This window comes from Muntiacus reevesi, chromosome X (assembly GCF_963930625.1).
Source record: "Muntiacus reevesi chromosome X, mMunRee1.1, whole genome shotgun sequence".
In the NCBI taxonomy this organism is placed as follows: Eukaryota; Metazoa; Chordata; class Mammalia; order Artiodactyla; family Cervidae; genus Muntiacus; species Muntiacus reevesi.
The window spans coordinates 62,243,821-62,259,133 of NC_089271.1; the positions used below are offsets into that span (position 1 = coordinate 62,243,821).

General features: G+C 37.4%; 1 protein-coding gene across 2 annotated transcripts in view; it reads left to right on the forward strand.

Moving 5' to 3' along the window:
- Positions 1–15,313, forward strand: part of OGT (O-linked N-acetylglucosamine (GlcNAc) transferase) — a 41,510-nt gene that overhangs the window by 19,062 nt on the left and 7,135 nt on the right. For both annotated transcript variants that reach the window (XM_065915738.1, XM_065915739.1), the window contains exons 6-21: positions 916–995; positions 1,483–1,678; positions 1,946–2,086; positions 2,662–2,762; positions 2,922–3,075; positions 3,178–3,279; positions 3,473–3,652; positions 4,514–4,672; positions 4,789–4,878; positions 7,789–7,914; positions 8,311–8,481; positions 8,593–8,709; positions 8,802–8,972; positions 10,370–10,522; positions 12,393–12,645; positions 12,870–12,993. In XM_065915738.1, coding sequence (XP_065771810.1) covers positions 916–995; positions 1,483–1,678; positions 1,946–2,086; positions 2,662–2,762; positions 2,922–3,075; positions 3,178–3,279; positions 3,473–3,652; positions 4,514–4,672; positions 4,789–4,878; positions 7,789–7,914; positions 8,311–8,481; positions 8,593–8,709; positions 8,802–8,972; positions 10,370–10,522; positions 12,393–12,645; positions 12,870–12,993 — 2,318 coding nt within the window. The remainder of the gene's footprint in view (positions 1–915; positions 996–1,482; positions 1,679–1,945; positions 2,087–2,661; positions 2,763–2,921; positions 3,076–3,177; positions 3,280–3,472; positions 3,653–4,513; positions 4,673–4,788; positions 4,879–7,788; positions 7,915–8,310; positions 8,482–8,592; positions 8,710–8,801; positions 8,973–10,369; positions 10,523–12,392; positions 12,646–12,869; positions 12,994–15,313) is intronic.

The following is a 15,313-nucleotide window of genomic DNA, read 5'->3' on the forward strand; positions in this document are numbered from 1 at the left end:
ACTGTCTCCCTGCATTGGAAGGCAGAGTCTTAACCGCTAGACCTCTGTGAGAAGTCCCCCAGCCCCGTTTTCAGAGAATCTGATTTAATTTCCCTGTGATAGAACTCAGGCACCATTTAGGAAGTGTTAGGCACTCCAGTCGTGTCCGACTCTTTGTGACCCCATGGGCTGTAGCCCCACCAGGCTCCTCTGTCCATGGAATTCTTCAGGCCAGAATACTGGAGTGGGTTGCCATTTCCTTCTCCAGGGCATCTTCCCGCCCCAGGGATTAAACCTTGGTCTCCCACATTGCAGGGAGACTTTTTACCAACCGAGCCACCGGGGAAGTCCTACCATTTAGAAGGTGAATTCTGATACACTGCCAGGGTTGAGAATTACTTCTGTGGATATATCTGCTCATATGTTAAGATAGCTTCAGAACTATTTGGATGAGGCTATTTAATGGTTAGCATCCCATTGTAGTAATGTATCTTACTGAGTATGTGGCTCTAATTACATATGTTACTAATGTCTGAGTATACAGTAGTAGTTATTGAAGAATGTATTTCCTTTCTCAGAGTTTGCTGCTGCTTCCTGCCATTATTTTTTAGAAAAGCTAGGCTTCATTAATTGAGAATAAAATAGGGCCAGCTATTAGAAGTATTCAGCTCAATAAAATTGGAGCAGACTCAGTTTAAAATTTTTTCCTTCGGGACACATTTTACTCATATTACATGGGAAGTTATTTTGATAATATTGAGGTTTGTGAATAATGAATGTACTGAAATAAGTGAGTTTTAAAAATGAAAGAAATAATATTTAATTATACTAGAAAATGTAATGGGAGATCTAAAATTATGTCAGAATTAAGAATTGTAACTTGGAAGTGAGTCTGAAATTCTAGCTTGCTCTAAGTAACTATCTTGCAATTTTTAGGCTGTCACCCTTGACCCCAATTTTCTGGATGCTTATATCAATTTAGGAAATGTCTTGAAAGAGGCACGGATTTTTGACAGGTGAGAGAATGTTCTATTTGGAGTCTGTTGTATCAACACTTGAGAGTTTGGACTGAAATTATTAAAATGGTTCATTGAAATACACTCCTTTTCTATAGTGTTGCTTTCCCTGATCAGGTCTGCTGTGTTGCCTTTTATTATTGCCTGACTTTGCATTGTTGGCTTTTTACGAAGTCACTATCTGTCTCACTAGGAGTTTAGTTGAAATTTCCTTTATTGTAAAACTATTGAAATGGTTATCTTTTAGAAAAAATTATTCCTTCTGCATGGTTCAAAAAGTAAAGTAAATCCTGAATTTTAACTTTGTGTTGTTTTCAGAGGAAAGCCTGTTTCTTACGTAGGTATAGAAAAGTTTTCAGTGTAAAAAATATATTTTATAAAGGTGCAATATTGATTTTTGAGATTAAGTATAGTGTGGCATGAATTAATTGTAACAAAGCATCCACTAAAGGTTAGTTATATATTGTGTGTATTTTTTTATTTACAGAGCTGTGGCAGCTTACCTTCGTGCTCTAAGCTTGAGTCCAAATCATGCGGTGGTACACGGCAACCTGGCTTGTGTATACTATGAGCAAGGCCTGATAGATCTAGCAATAGATACCTACAGGCGAGCTATTGAACTGCAGCCGCATTTCCCTGATGCTTACTGCAACTTAGCCAATGCTCTCAAAGAGAAGGGCAGTGTAAGGATTTTTACTCACTTTTTCTTTGTTACCTGGTATGATTTTTTAAAAAGTCATTTTCTATGTATTGTCCTGTATTTATTGTCATTAAATATTGAAGCAGTAAATTGTTTTACTTTGGAGTTTTGGTTGAGAGGAAGAATAGCAAAAAATACCTGTTTCTGGAATATTACCAGCCACTAGGCTTAACTAAGCAATTGTTAGAATAATATCACTGGTGGTTCTTTAATTCCTCTGTATAGAGTTTGAATAGTTTTTGTTTTTTAGGTTGCTGAAGCAGAAGATTGTTATAATACAGCTCTCCGACTGTGTCCCACCCATGCAGACTCTCTGAACAACCTAGCCAATATCAAACGGGAACAGGGAAACATTGAAGAGGCAGTTCGCTTGTATCGTAAAGCATTAGAAGTATGTTGAGGGTGGTGTGACTGGGTATTTTGTGTGACAGTAGAGGGAAGGCAATTAAATCTGCCATGTCATCTACCTCTTTTGTAAAAATAAATAGTGGTTGAATCATTCATTGAACCAATTAATTGAGTACCTAAGGTATGAGTGAGGTCCTGTGTAACATTCAAGAAAGTCCTTAACATTGAGTTTGTTATTTTATGTGTAGATAACATCTGCATAAAAATTTAAACAGTAAGCGACAGTTCAAGAGGAGTTACCAGTAAGTATATGATTTCAGTGCCTGATGGCTATAATGTTGGTTGGTTAGATGTGGTAGCAATTTCAAAGAGAGAGATGCTAGCGTTACCAGCATAAATTGAGGAGAAGTCTACCTCATTATGTTTTGAAACATGGAGAGGTATAAAATGAAGAGGTAGAATTTGAGCTCTTTGGCTTTGAAGAATGCATAGACTTGGAGAAGGTAGAGAGAAGTATAGGGATATAAAGGTGCTTAAGCCAAGTTCTTGTAAGTTATTATTGCTGTTTTAGCTAAAGTTATTTTTTTAAACCTCAGTTACCATTTTTAATATTCATAGGTCTTCCCAGAGTTTGCTGCTGCCCATTCAAATTTAGCAAGTGTATTACAGCAGCAGGGAAAACTGCAGGAAGCTCTGATGCATTATAAGGAGGCGATTCGGTAAGAGACTCTCAGCCTTATTTTTTCTTTAAAGGTTTTAAATGCTTGGTGTTTGGCACATTTGATATATGGCACTGTTAGTAACAGTAGACTAAATTAATATTACAGGGGTTAAAGGTTTTGGCACTAGAGAAGTAAAATCTTTGTCCTGTCCTTTAGAATCAGTCCTACCTTTGCTGATGCTTACTCTAATATGGGAAACACTCTAAAGGAGATGCAAGATGTTCAGGGAGCCTTGCAGTGTTATACTCGTGCCATTCAGATTAACCCTGCATTTGCAGATGCCCACAGTAATCTGGCTTCCATTCACAAGGTAGTATTTTTTATATGTATTTTATTATAAAATGTGCATCTTAGTATGTAATGTTTTTAACTTTAGGGAACATTTTAACCATCCCACTTTATTTACTTCCAGGATTCAGGGAATATTCCAGAAGCAATTGCTTCTTATCGCACTGCTCTGAAGCTTAAACCTGATTTTCCTGATGCTTACTGTAATTTGGCTCATTGCCTGCAGGTAAAGAATAACGGGCCAGTAACTGGTTTTCAGGGTGGTAATCTCTTTTTGTTATGTGCCATATTAATCCAAACTTGGTTGGAGACAGTGTTCTCTCATGGGTTATCTGACATTACTTTAGGCCAAAGACACATCAAATGTTAAGTCTTGGTATACGATTTTCTGGATAATATCTTCTTTTTGCCTTCTCTAGATTGTCTGTGACTGGACAGACTATGATGAGCGAATGAAGAAGTTGGTTAGCATTGTGGCTGACCAGTTAGAGAAGAATAGGTTGCCTTCTGTGCATCCTCATCATAGTATGCTATATCCTCTTTCTCATGGCTTCAGGAAAGCTATTGCTGAGAGGCATGGGAACCTCTGCTTGGATAAGGTGCAAGTCTTTTGTTTTAATCTTTTTGTTGTAAAGTAAGACATGGATACAAAAAACTGTGTGAATCAGATTTATGGCTTAGTGAGTTATCATAAGGTGAACACCACCCAAGTTGAGAAATGAAGCTTCGTGAGTGAGCTCAGAAGCCCCTTCCATTGTGTCCTGTCATATTTAGCTGCACCAGGTCTTAGTTGTGGCATGCAGGATCTTCAGTCTTCATTGTGGCATGTGCAATCTTTAGTTGCAGTACGCAGGATGTAGTTCCCTGACCAAGGATCAAACTCAGGCCCTTGCATTGAGAGCGTGGAGTCTTAGGCAGTGGACCATCAAGGAAGTCCCTGTCCTATCTTGATCATAATCCCTTCCATTCTATAAGGCAGAATCCTTAACTGAAATACTAGTGGTAGGCTGATGGTGTTTTCCTTTAATTTTAAAATCATAGTTTTTAATAATATTGTATTTTATACTCGCTTTTGAGAATTAGAGCACTACTTGATAAAAGGTGGGAATTTACTTAGCAGAATAGAGTGGAGTGCTAGGTCTAATTCTGTTTTTTTGAAAATGTTTCCCTACAGAATTTTCTTCTAAAATGTAGGGTTTGTCATACTCTGTCCACTTTGCTTCCTTCCTATAACTTTTAGACTTGCTTGGGCTATTTCATTGGCCTCAGAAACAGGTCACAGTATGAACCATATTATATAAGTTGCTAAGGTTGCATTGAACTGGCTATATGAATTAAAGAAGTATTCTGGGCACAAAACCATTCCCAATAGGTGTGCATTGTGTTTTTAGTCAGTTTTCCTAGGTGAAAGTTTACATATAGACTCAACTTTACTAACAAGCCTTGAATTCCATTCTTAGATTAATGTCCTTCATAAACCACCATATGAGCATCCAAAAGACTTGAAGCTCAGTGATGGTCGACTGCGTGTAGGATACGTGAGTTCTGACTTTGGGAATCATCCTACTTCTCATCTTATGCAGTCTATTCCAGGCATGCACAATCCTGATAAATTTGAGGTAAGACTAGTGTTTCCCTAGAGCCACTATTGTCACCATTACGTGTTAAGCCCAGTGTCTTTTTAGGAAAGATCTGAGCCAAGGTTATTAAATATATACTATGTGCTACCTTTCAGGTATTCTGTTATGCCTTGAGCCCAGATGATGGCACAAACTTCAGAGTCAAGGTGATGGCAGAAGCCAATCATTTCATTGATCTTTCTCAGGTAGGTGTAACTCTTATACTTCAGCTTTTTAATTTGAGCAAATAGTGAATAAAACTGTTGACGTCTAGCTTGTATTTTTCCTGACAAATATTTAGCATCAGCTGTTTCATGCCTTTCCTGGAGAAGGGAATAGCAACCCACTCCAGTATTCTTGCCTGGAGAATACCATGGACAGAGGAGCCTGGTGGGTTTGTCCATGGGGTCGCAAAGAGTTGGAAACGACTGAGCGACTAACACACACATGCACACATGCACGTGCATACTACATGCCTGTGGGCAGTTGCTTTGATCTTGTTTCCTTGATTACTTAACATTTATAATCAGCATGGATTTTGCTGAGGTTGCAAATTAAATAAAAATATGATATATCTATGCTTGGGCATAGAACTTCTCTGGGGATTGAGCTAGCACTTGTGACAGTAGATATTTAATATTACCTGAATAAGTTGAACAAAATGGTGGCTTGGAAGAAGAACAAACAGGTCATTTAAAGGGCCTTTGCCTTTAAATCTTTATTTTCTATACTTGGCTCCATTGCTATTTTCTCTAGGAGCTAAAGTTTTATGATAAATTAAGACTGAAACCTGTGGGGGAATGTTGCTGAAGATACGGACTAGAGTTTTTTCTTACAGGCTCTTTTGGCCACTTTGGTGACTAGAAGAGGTATGTATGGTATATCTAGTAATTCATATAGATGAATCATTGAAGTCCTAGTAGGAGAACTGCAAGACTCTTGTCATTTCATGAATAATTTGTACCCAACATCTTTTGCATTATAGCTATTGCTTTGGACGTATACCTTACCATTTTTGGTGTAGGGTTGGACTCTTCTGTGACTAAGCAGCATATGACCCTCCATCTCTTGAGACCTTTCAGGATTCACTGCTTATTGACTGAAGTCTAAACTCTAAAAATATATATTTATCTTTTATATATATATATATTAGTTGAAGCATAGTTGACATACAATATTAGTTTCAGGTGTGTGTGCACACGCTAAGTCGTTTTAGTTGTGTCCGACTCTTTGAACCCTATGGACTGTAGCCCATCAGGCTCCTCTGTCCACGGGATTCTCCAGGCAAGAATACTGGAGTGGGTTGTCATTCCCTTCTCCAGGGTATCTTTGCAACCCAGGGATCAAACTTTGCATCTCCTGCATTGGCAGGCGGGTTCTTTACCACTAGCGCCACCTGGGAAAATTTCAGTTGTACTACAGAGTTAATTGACATTTGTACATATTATGAAATCACCATGAAAAGTCTGATAACTGTCTGTCTCCATACAAAGTTACTACAGTATTATGACCATATTCCTCATGTCATATGTTATATCCCTGTGACTTGTTTTATACCTGGAGGGGTTTTCTTTTTAGCAATCTTCATATATGTAAACTTCATATATGAAGTCCAGACTCTTCAGAATGGCCTTCACAACCTTTCTGAGTTTAACTGCAACCTTGTTTGCCAGTGCTTTTCACCCACCATTAGCCTTCAGTTATACCCTATAGCAAACAGAAGTGATCTACCCATTTTTTTAAACCTATTTTTTTCATCTATTATGCCCCCCTCCCTCCTTTCCCTCTGGCAGCCACCCGTTTGTTGTCTGTATCTAGTCTGTTTTCGATTCCACATAAAAGTGAGATCATATGGTATTTCCCTTTGATTTATTTCGCTTAACATAATACCCTCCAGGTCCATCATTCATGTTGTTGCAAATGGCAAGATTTCTTTTTTTTTTAAATGGCTGAGGACTATTCCATTGTGTATATATACCACATCTTCTCTATCCATTCATCCCTTGATGGACACTTAGGTTACTTCCATGTCTTGACAGTTGTAAATAACGCATAAGTAATGCTGCAGTGAACATTGGTGTGCATGTATAAAGTCCAGACTCTTCAGAATGGCCTTCACAACCTTTCTGAGTTTGACTGCAACCTTGTTTGCCAGTACTTTTCACCCACCATTCAGTTCAATTCAGTTGCTCAGTTGTGTCCAACTCTTTGCAACCCCATCAACCGCAGTACGCCAGGCCTCCATGTCCATCACCAACTCCCAGAGTCCACCCAAACCCATGTCCATTGTGTTGGTGATGCCATCCAACCATTTCATCCTCTGTCGTCCCCTTCTCCTCCTGCTCTCAATCTTTCCCAGCATCAGGGTCTTTTCAAATGAGTTAGCTTTCCGCATCAGGTGGCCAAAGTATTGGAGTTTCAGCTTCAACATCAGTCCCTCCAGTGAACACCCAGGACTGGTTGGATCTCCTTGCAGTCCAAGGGACTCTCAAGAGTCTTCTCCAACACCACAGTTCAAAAGCATCAATTCTTCTGTGCTCAGCTTTCTTTATAGTCCAACTCTCACATCCATACATGACTACTGGAAAAACCATAGCCTTGACTAGACGGACCCTTGTTGGCAAAGTAATGTCTCTGCTTTTTAATATGCTTTCTAGGTTGGTCATAATTTTCCTTCCAAGGAGCAAGCGTCTTTTAATTTCATGCCTTCAGTTATACCCTATAGCAAACAGAAGTGATCTACCCACTTTTTTAAACCTACAGTGCACTTTACTCTGGTTCCTTATTCATACAGTTCTCTGTGAGATTGTAATTCTTCCAACTCCCTCAAACTCCTGTCCATCTTTGGACACCCATTACAAATACCATCTCTGCTATGAAGCCTAGTTCATACATTCAATGTAGAATTAAACTCTCCCTCCTCTGTATCCTGTTCCTGTGATACTGTGGGCCCATTTTAATGGCACTTAACCATATTTTTACTCTGCATTAATATAGTCTTAATTTGTGTTCTTGTGTTTTTGCCTCTGGGAATTCGAATAATGTTTAATACTGTTAAGGCTAATTGAATCAGTCTGAGATTGTACATAATAAATTTTTATTTTTTTATTCTGTAGATTCCATGCAATGGAAAAGCAGCTGATCGCATCCATCAAGATGGTATACACATCCTTGTAAATATGAATGGTTATACCAAGGGTGCTCGAAATGAACTCTTTGCTCTCAGGCCAGCTCCTATTCAGGTAAAGGAAATAATAACAACATTCACTATGTTTATTGGGCTAAAAAGACAGTGATATGTTTTCCCCCCTCTGGTTAACTGTCCTTTGACACAATAGGATAGATGTGCCTAACTTATGAAAAAAGTGTAGTTCTTGAAAATGCACAGGGACAAAGAATTATAGGTAAGGACACAATGCCCACAGGTACATGTTTATGGAGACATGCAGTTTGTAGTTGATGTAAACAGTTGTTCTGTGTTATAAATTGGAAAAACAGTTTAACACTTGGAAGTTTAGTCTAAAATATTACTTGATTGCTCTTGGCTAAAGAAGTCCACCCTCGTTTGTTTACTTATTTAATTTTAGACCCTTTTGATGAAGGTTCTTAGTTTTTCATCTGATTTTTTTTTCTTCTAGGCAATGTGGCTGGGGTATCCTGGGACTAGTGGCGCACTTTTCATGGATTATATCATCACTGATCAGGAAACTTCACCTGCTGAAGTTGCTGAGCAATATTCTGAGAAGCTGGCTTATATGCCTCATACTTTCTTTATTGGTGATCATGCTAATATGTTCCCTCACCTGAAGGTAGGTAGAAAAACAGTGCTATAGGGGAATTGCAAAGAACTGTAGTCATTTATTTCTTACTACTGTTCCTATGCATCCTAATAGATATGTCTGAAACTTTTTTTTTATTAGAAAAAAGCAGTTATCGATTTTAAGTCCAATGGGCACATTTATGACAATCGGATTGTGCTGAATGGCATCGACCTCAAAGCATTTCTTGATAGTCTCCCAGATGTGAAAATTGTCAAGGTCAGAACCTGGTCAATATTGTAATTGAAATAAAGTTATCTGCATTTGGGATCTTTTCCCTAATGATGTATTTTGTGTGTAATTATTTCAAGATGAAATGTCCTGATGGAGGAGACAATGCAGACAGCAGTAATACAGCTCTTAATATGCCTGTCATTCCTATGAATACTATTGCAGAAGCAGTTATTGAAATGATTAACAGAGGACAAATTCAGATAACAATTAATGGATTCAGTATTAGCAATGGACTGGCGACTACCCAGGTAAGAAGAGAATAATAGAATGTACTATGTACCACCCAGTATACATTTATCTTTTTCAAATCTCATAACTCTAAGAGGTAAGCATCGTTACTCCTGTTTTATAGATGAGGAAATGAATTTGGGGGAAACTGGCATCTTATATAGGTTTGTTTGATTTTAAAAGTCGCTTGTATTCAGCCAGCAGATTACTTAATGAGAGTCTTCTATGTTAATACCTTGTTATTCCCTGCCTCTGTGGCTTTACTCTTATCAATGGTGAAATATCTGTAGACATCATACAGTTTCTTGGTTCTGTAACTCATCCTTTCCTCAATTAAATCTTACTCATCTTTAAGACTTTCAGTTCAGACAGCTCCTCTGACAATCCGTTTCTGTCCATATCTGTAACCTCTCCTTCCCTGCTCCATTGGTACCTGTATTCTCTGCTTCTGTAATATTTGGGATATATCTTTACATCCAGCACAACACATTCTAAGTCCTGGGTTTGAATGTATTTGCCACTGAATTGAATTACTTTAGAACCTGTGTCTTAGCCTCCGTAATGTAGTATGTGCTAAGTAAATGTATATTGCTTGTGTACTTGAATAAGTGAATGTGTAGCTCTGTCAAGAGATCATAAGGCAAGGATCTTTGACCTCTTAGGAGTTAAAAGTTTTAGTGGTATAGCAATTTATACAAAGGGTGCTTGTAGTGAGTTCAGGTAAGGGAATTAATCACCCATAATGTGTATTGGGCTGAAAAGACAGTGGTGTGTCGCCCCCCCCCCTTTCTGGTTAACTGTCCTTTGAAACAATAGGGCAGACATGCTTGACTTAAGGGGAAAAAAAGTGTAATTCTTGAAGTGTACAAGGACAAAGAATTTTGAATGTAGAACGCAATGCCCATTTGTGTGAGACGTCCATCACACCTGGAATAGTTACATAACAATGTAAGGTAGTCCCCAGATGTGTGGGAATTGCAAGATAAGAGTATAATTATGTATATAGATGCTCAGAAATAGTGGTGAGGCGTGGTGCTCCTATAGAGATTGTTTGGTAATTGAAGTTTAGTCCTGAAAGGTGGATGTGATTTAGAAAAGGACATTTCATTCATGAAGAAAAAGAGTGAGAAGAAGCTTGCTGTTGGATTTATAGGATTTTGAAGAGAACTTTTGGCTAGAGTGAGATGTTTCATAGTGCAGTTCACCCCAAATTAAGATAGTGCCCTAACTTTTTTCCTTTAACTTAATGCGTCACAAATATTTTCTCATTGTAGTTTAGTTATATGACTTTTAATGGTCATACCACTTTGCATCATAAGGATTCTTTTTTTTTTTTTTTTTGGATTCTTTATTGATTGAAAAATATTGGAGTATGTTGACTTTAAGTATAATCATCATATTCTTTTTTTTGTTGTAGATCAACAATAAGGCTGCCACTGGAGAAGAGGTTCCTCGTACCATTATTGTAACCACACGTTCTCAGTATGGGTTACCGGAAGATGCCATTGTGTATTGTAACTTTAATCAGTTATATAAAATTGACCCTTCCACTTTGCAGATGTGGGCAAATGTGAGTATGTGTAGATTCATTATTAATGTCTAGAGATTCTAGAAAAGATTCTGTATATAGGCCGTCTTGTTGAGGCTGCCTGCCCCTCTCCCACCCCCATTCAGGAACTATTGTGCTCATGTCTAATTTTCAAAAAAAGCTGTAGATTTCAGCAGTTTTTTTATTTTCTTTCATGTGTCTAAATATCACATTATGAACTTTGAAAATTTATGTGTTTAAAAGCAAACTTCTTCAGGTCAAATGGTAAATATTTTTGGTTTCTCAGTCCATACTGTCTGTCATATCTACTCAGTTCTGCCATTGTAACAGGAAAACACCATACTTATGTAAATGAATGAGTGTAGGTATGTTCCAGTAAATTTTTATTTACAAAAGTGGGCAATACGTGAGATATGTCAGATTTGGCTTATAGGCTATATTTGCCAACTCATGGTCTAAGCTGATAGTAAAGCTGTTAATGTATATTCATCTGTGTTTAGTGTCATTCTTGCAGTATCGTGGAGTTAAAACTAGGAAGGAATTGGTTTAAACCATTATCTATCAGTCATTTTTTCGTACCACTTCACGTAAACAGGACCTCTGAAGGTTCTAAACTTATATCCATATCTGGTTTTTATTCCATAGAGCTAAAATGGAGATAATTCTTGGTTGACTTTTTTTCTGATCAATATCTGGGTTTTTTGGTCTGTTTTCTTTTTTTAAAGGAAGAGAGAGAGTGGGGGAGAAGAGGAAGCAGATGAGTTCAGGTTTACTATCCCTTAGTCTTCACTTCCCCATTTCAAAAAACCTGAAAACCAAAAACATGTTCATAAGTTTGCGGTAAATTTATTTGGTAGCAAAACTGCCTGAAATGATGTTAAGCTATTTATGATTATTTTATTCCATTTAGTATGAATATTCCTACATCTTGATGGAAAGATATTAATATGTTTGTTTATAGGAAGTTGCTGCTGAGCACATTATGCAATTTATACTTACTATACTACTTTTAAAAAATCTGAAATACCCTAAATTCTGAAATCTGTTTTCATGACTTTCAGTGAAGGGATGGTTAACTTAATTAAATAGATGTAGATCTAAATCAGGTTGACAAACTGTGGCCTGTGGGCCAAATCCAGTCTGCTGCTTGTTCTTGTTTTGTTTGTTTGGTTTTTTGGTTTGTTTTTGGTCACAATGTGAGATATGCCAGATCTTAGTTCCCCAATCAGGGATCCAACCCACACCCCCTGTGGTGGAAGCACAGTCTTAACCACTGGACTGCCAGGGAAGTCCCAACTGCTTGTTTTTATAAATAAAATTTTATTGACATACAGCTATGACTACTAATTTACATATTGTCTGTGGCTACTTTCCAGTGATGAGGGCAGAATTGAATAGTTATGACAGAGTCCATGCTGGCATCAAAAGCAAAAATATTTGCTCTCTGGTCCTTTACAGAAAAAAATCTGCTGACCCCTGATCTAGATTGGGCAAATGAAGTTTGGCAAGTGTGAGCTAACTTTGTTTGTTGTACCATGCTGGGGAATTTGAAACTTGAAATGGAAAATTCCTATCTTGTGGACAAAAACCACTCCTAGTATCAGTTCCCACAGGGCATAGCTGCCTCAGATTATTCCAATTAGTTACTTGTTTTGTGCTTCTTGCATCAGTCTCCTGTTTCTTTGAACTGTGTTTGGGGACAGCTAAGCAAAGCACTGTAACCCAGTTGATCTAATTCATCTATGTGAAAGAAGAACTTAAGTTCACAGTAGGCTGCTTTCTGGGTGAAAAGCATAGAATATAGTATATGGTAGAATTACTGGAAATTTATGGGAGCCTTTCTTGAGAAGGGCAGAGCTATTAATACTTGTTCTTGTTTTCCCTATTTTAGATTCTGAAGCGTGTTCCCAATAGTGTACTGTGGCTGTTACGTTTTCCAGCAGTAGGAGAACCTAATATTCAACAATATGCACAGAATATGGGACTTCCTCAGAACCGTATCATTTTTTCACCTGTTGCTCCTAAAGAGGAACATGTCCGGAGAGGCCAGCTGGCTGATGTCTGTCTAGACACTCCCCTTTGTAATGGGCACACCACAGGGATGGATGTTCTCTGGGCAGGGACACCCATGGTGACTATGCCAGGTGAGTTGCTTCCTTATTCTTTTTAAAATCTCCTTGGAATAAACACTTCCAGGTGAAATCATATGTACTAGAAGCAATATTTAGGGCAAAATGATAGAAAATGAGACTTGTTCAAGTCTGAACATGCCTCATCTGCATTGTATGGATATTTAAGCATAAATAACATTAATAACTGTGTGCTGTTTGCATTCTCAGATGTGCAATTATTATCTTTTTTACTGCAGGAGAGACTCTTGCTTCTCGAGTTGCGGCTTCCCAGCTCACTTGTTTAGGTTGTCTTGAGCTTATTGCTAAAAATAGACAAGAATATGAAGACATAGCTGTGAAGCTGGGGACTGATCTAGAATAGTAAGTAAACTTTTCCATGAAAAATTATTTGGTATAGTGAAGGAAATAAGGAAAATTTAGAGAGAATCTAGGTGTTATAAAGTGAAATCTTAAAATAAGGGTAATATAAATTAAGTGAATTAGTTGTATGCTCTCTGGATGAGATAAGAACTTTTTATTTTTTATTTAATTTATTCATTTTGGCTGCGCTGTGAGGAGTGAGGGATCTTAGTTCTCCAACCAGGGATCAAACTTTGCCCCCTCCAGTGGAAGTGTGGAGTCTTAACCACTGGATTGCCAATATATAAAGACTGAAGAATATTTACATTTTAAATCCCTTAATAGGAAAGTAAACAAGGAAATGACAACTGACCAAAGTAGAAAAAGTTTCAGCCTCCGTCGTAGCAATAAATATTTATGTATTTATTTATTGTTTGGCTGTGCCATGCTGCTTGTGGGATCTTAGTTCCCTGGCCAGTAACTGAACCCATGCCCTTGGGCAGGGAAAGTGCAAAGACCTAACCACTGAACTACGAGGGAATTCCCTAGCAGAAATAAAATAACATTGAGGTATACCCATTATTTGGCTATAAAGTGAAAGACTTTTAATATGATACCAATGATGAGGGAGCATTGAGGTCCTGGCCTTTTCATACATTGGTAAATAAATTTGTGCAGTCTTTTTAAAGCTTTAAAAAAAGCTGAATCTTTGACCCTAATAATATCCTTATAATGATATTTGGGTACAACTTAAATGCTTAGATAAATGATGCTTTAGCCATACAATAAAACAGTGTATTACTTAAATGAGATTTTTCTTTGGGTATTACAGGTGATTTTTTGTTCCTGAGAAGTAGCATATTATGTAGAAGCTTAAAAAAGCACCCTCTTTGAGTTGGATTTCCTGGGTTTGAATCCAGGCTTTCATAATTTTTAACTTTGGACAAGTTAGTCTTTATATGCCTCAGTTTTTCCTTCTGCAAAATGGGGATGAATGATAGTACCTACCTTGCAGAGATGTGAGGATTTTAAAAAGGTGTTCCATGTGAAGTGCTTACAACAGTTCTTGGTACATAGTAAGCATTCAACAGATGTATGTTAAGCATTTATTTATTTTCAAAATTTTCTCCATTGAACATCATATACAGCTAAGAAAAATAAGTGAAAAATTTGAGACTGGGCATTAAATATGAAACTTCATGTCCATCATCCCAGAGATAACTACAGTAAATAATTTAGTGTATTTTTTTTTTACATTTTTGGAACTTAGCTGATTTCATATAAATAATGCTTTTCCCCAAGATTTTGTTGTGAAAAATTTCAGTTTTATAATAAACACATACTTATCACCTAGCTTCCACCACTAATATTCCTCTATACTTTTACCACATTTATGTCATCTGTTTATTTCTTTTTTTTCTTTGTTTTTTCCTCATTTATTTTTATTAGTTGGAGGCTAATTACTTTACCATCTGTTTATTTCTATACCCATTTAGTAATCCATCTTATTTGAAGTAAATTACAGACATCAGTGTTTTTACTTCAGAATGGACATCATTAAGAGTTTAATATTTGTTTCTCTTTTCTTTTGAGGTAAAATTTAAATACAGTGGAATGCATAAATCTTTTTTAAAATTAATTTTGTTGTAGTTGATTTACAACATTGTGTTTCTGGTGTATAGCAGAATTGGTTCAGTTATACACACACACACACATTTTTCATTTTCTTTTCCATTATGGTTTATTATGGGATATTGAATATAGTTCCTTGTGCTATAAAGTAGGGCCTCGTTTATTTTATATATACTATATACATGTGTTGTATGTATATGCTATGTATGGTATCTGCTAATCCCAAACAGGAATACACAAATCTGAAGTGAGTTTTGAGAAATACGTTTATAAGCCAAACCTCCAACAAGATATAGCATATTACCATCACTCCAGAAGGTTGCTTCACACCCCTTTTCAGTTGGTCCACCTCACCAGCCCTGAGATAACCACTGTTTTGAATTTTTTTCCACCATAGTTTATTTGGGGCTTACTAGGTGGCACTAGTGGTAAAGAACCTGCCTGAAATGCAGGAGATGTAAGAGATGCAGGTCTGATCCCTGGCTTGGGAAGATTCCCTGGAGGGGAGGGCATGACAACCCATTCCAGCACCCTTGCCTGGAGAATCCTATGGACAGAGGAGCCTACAGTGCATGGGGTCGCAGAGTTGGACACAACTGAAGCAACTTAGCACACACACATGCGTGCACATAATTTACTTAGTCTTACCAGAACCTCATACAAATGGAATCATACATTATGTACTCTGAAGGCTTCTTTCACTCAGGAT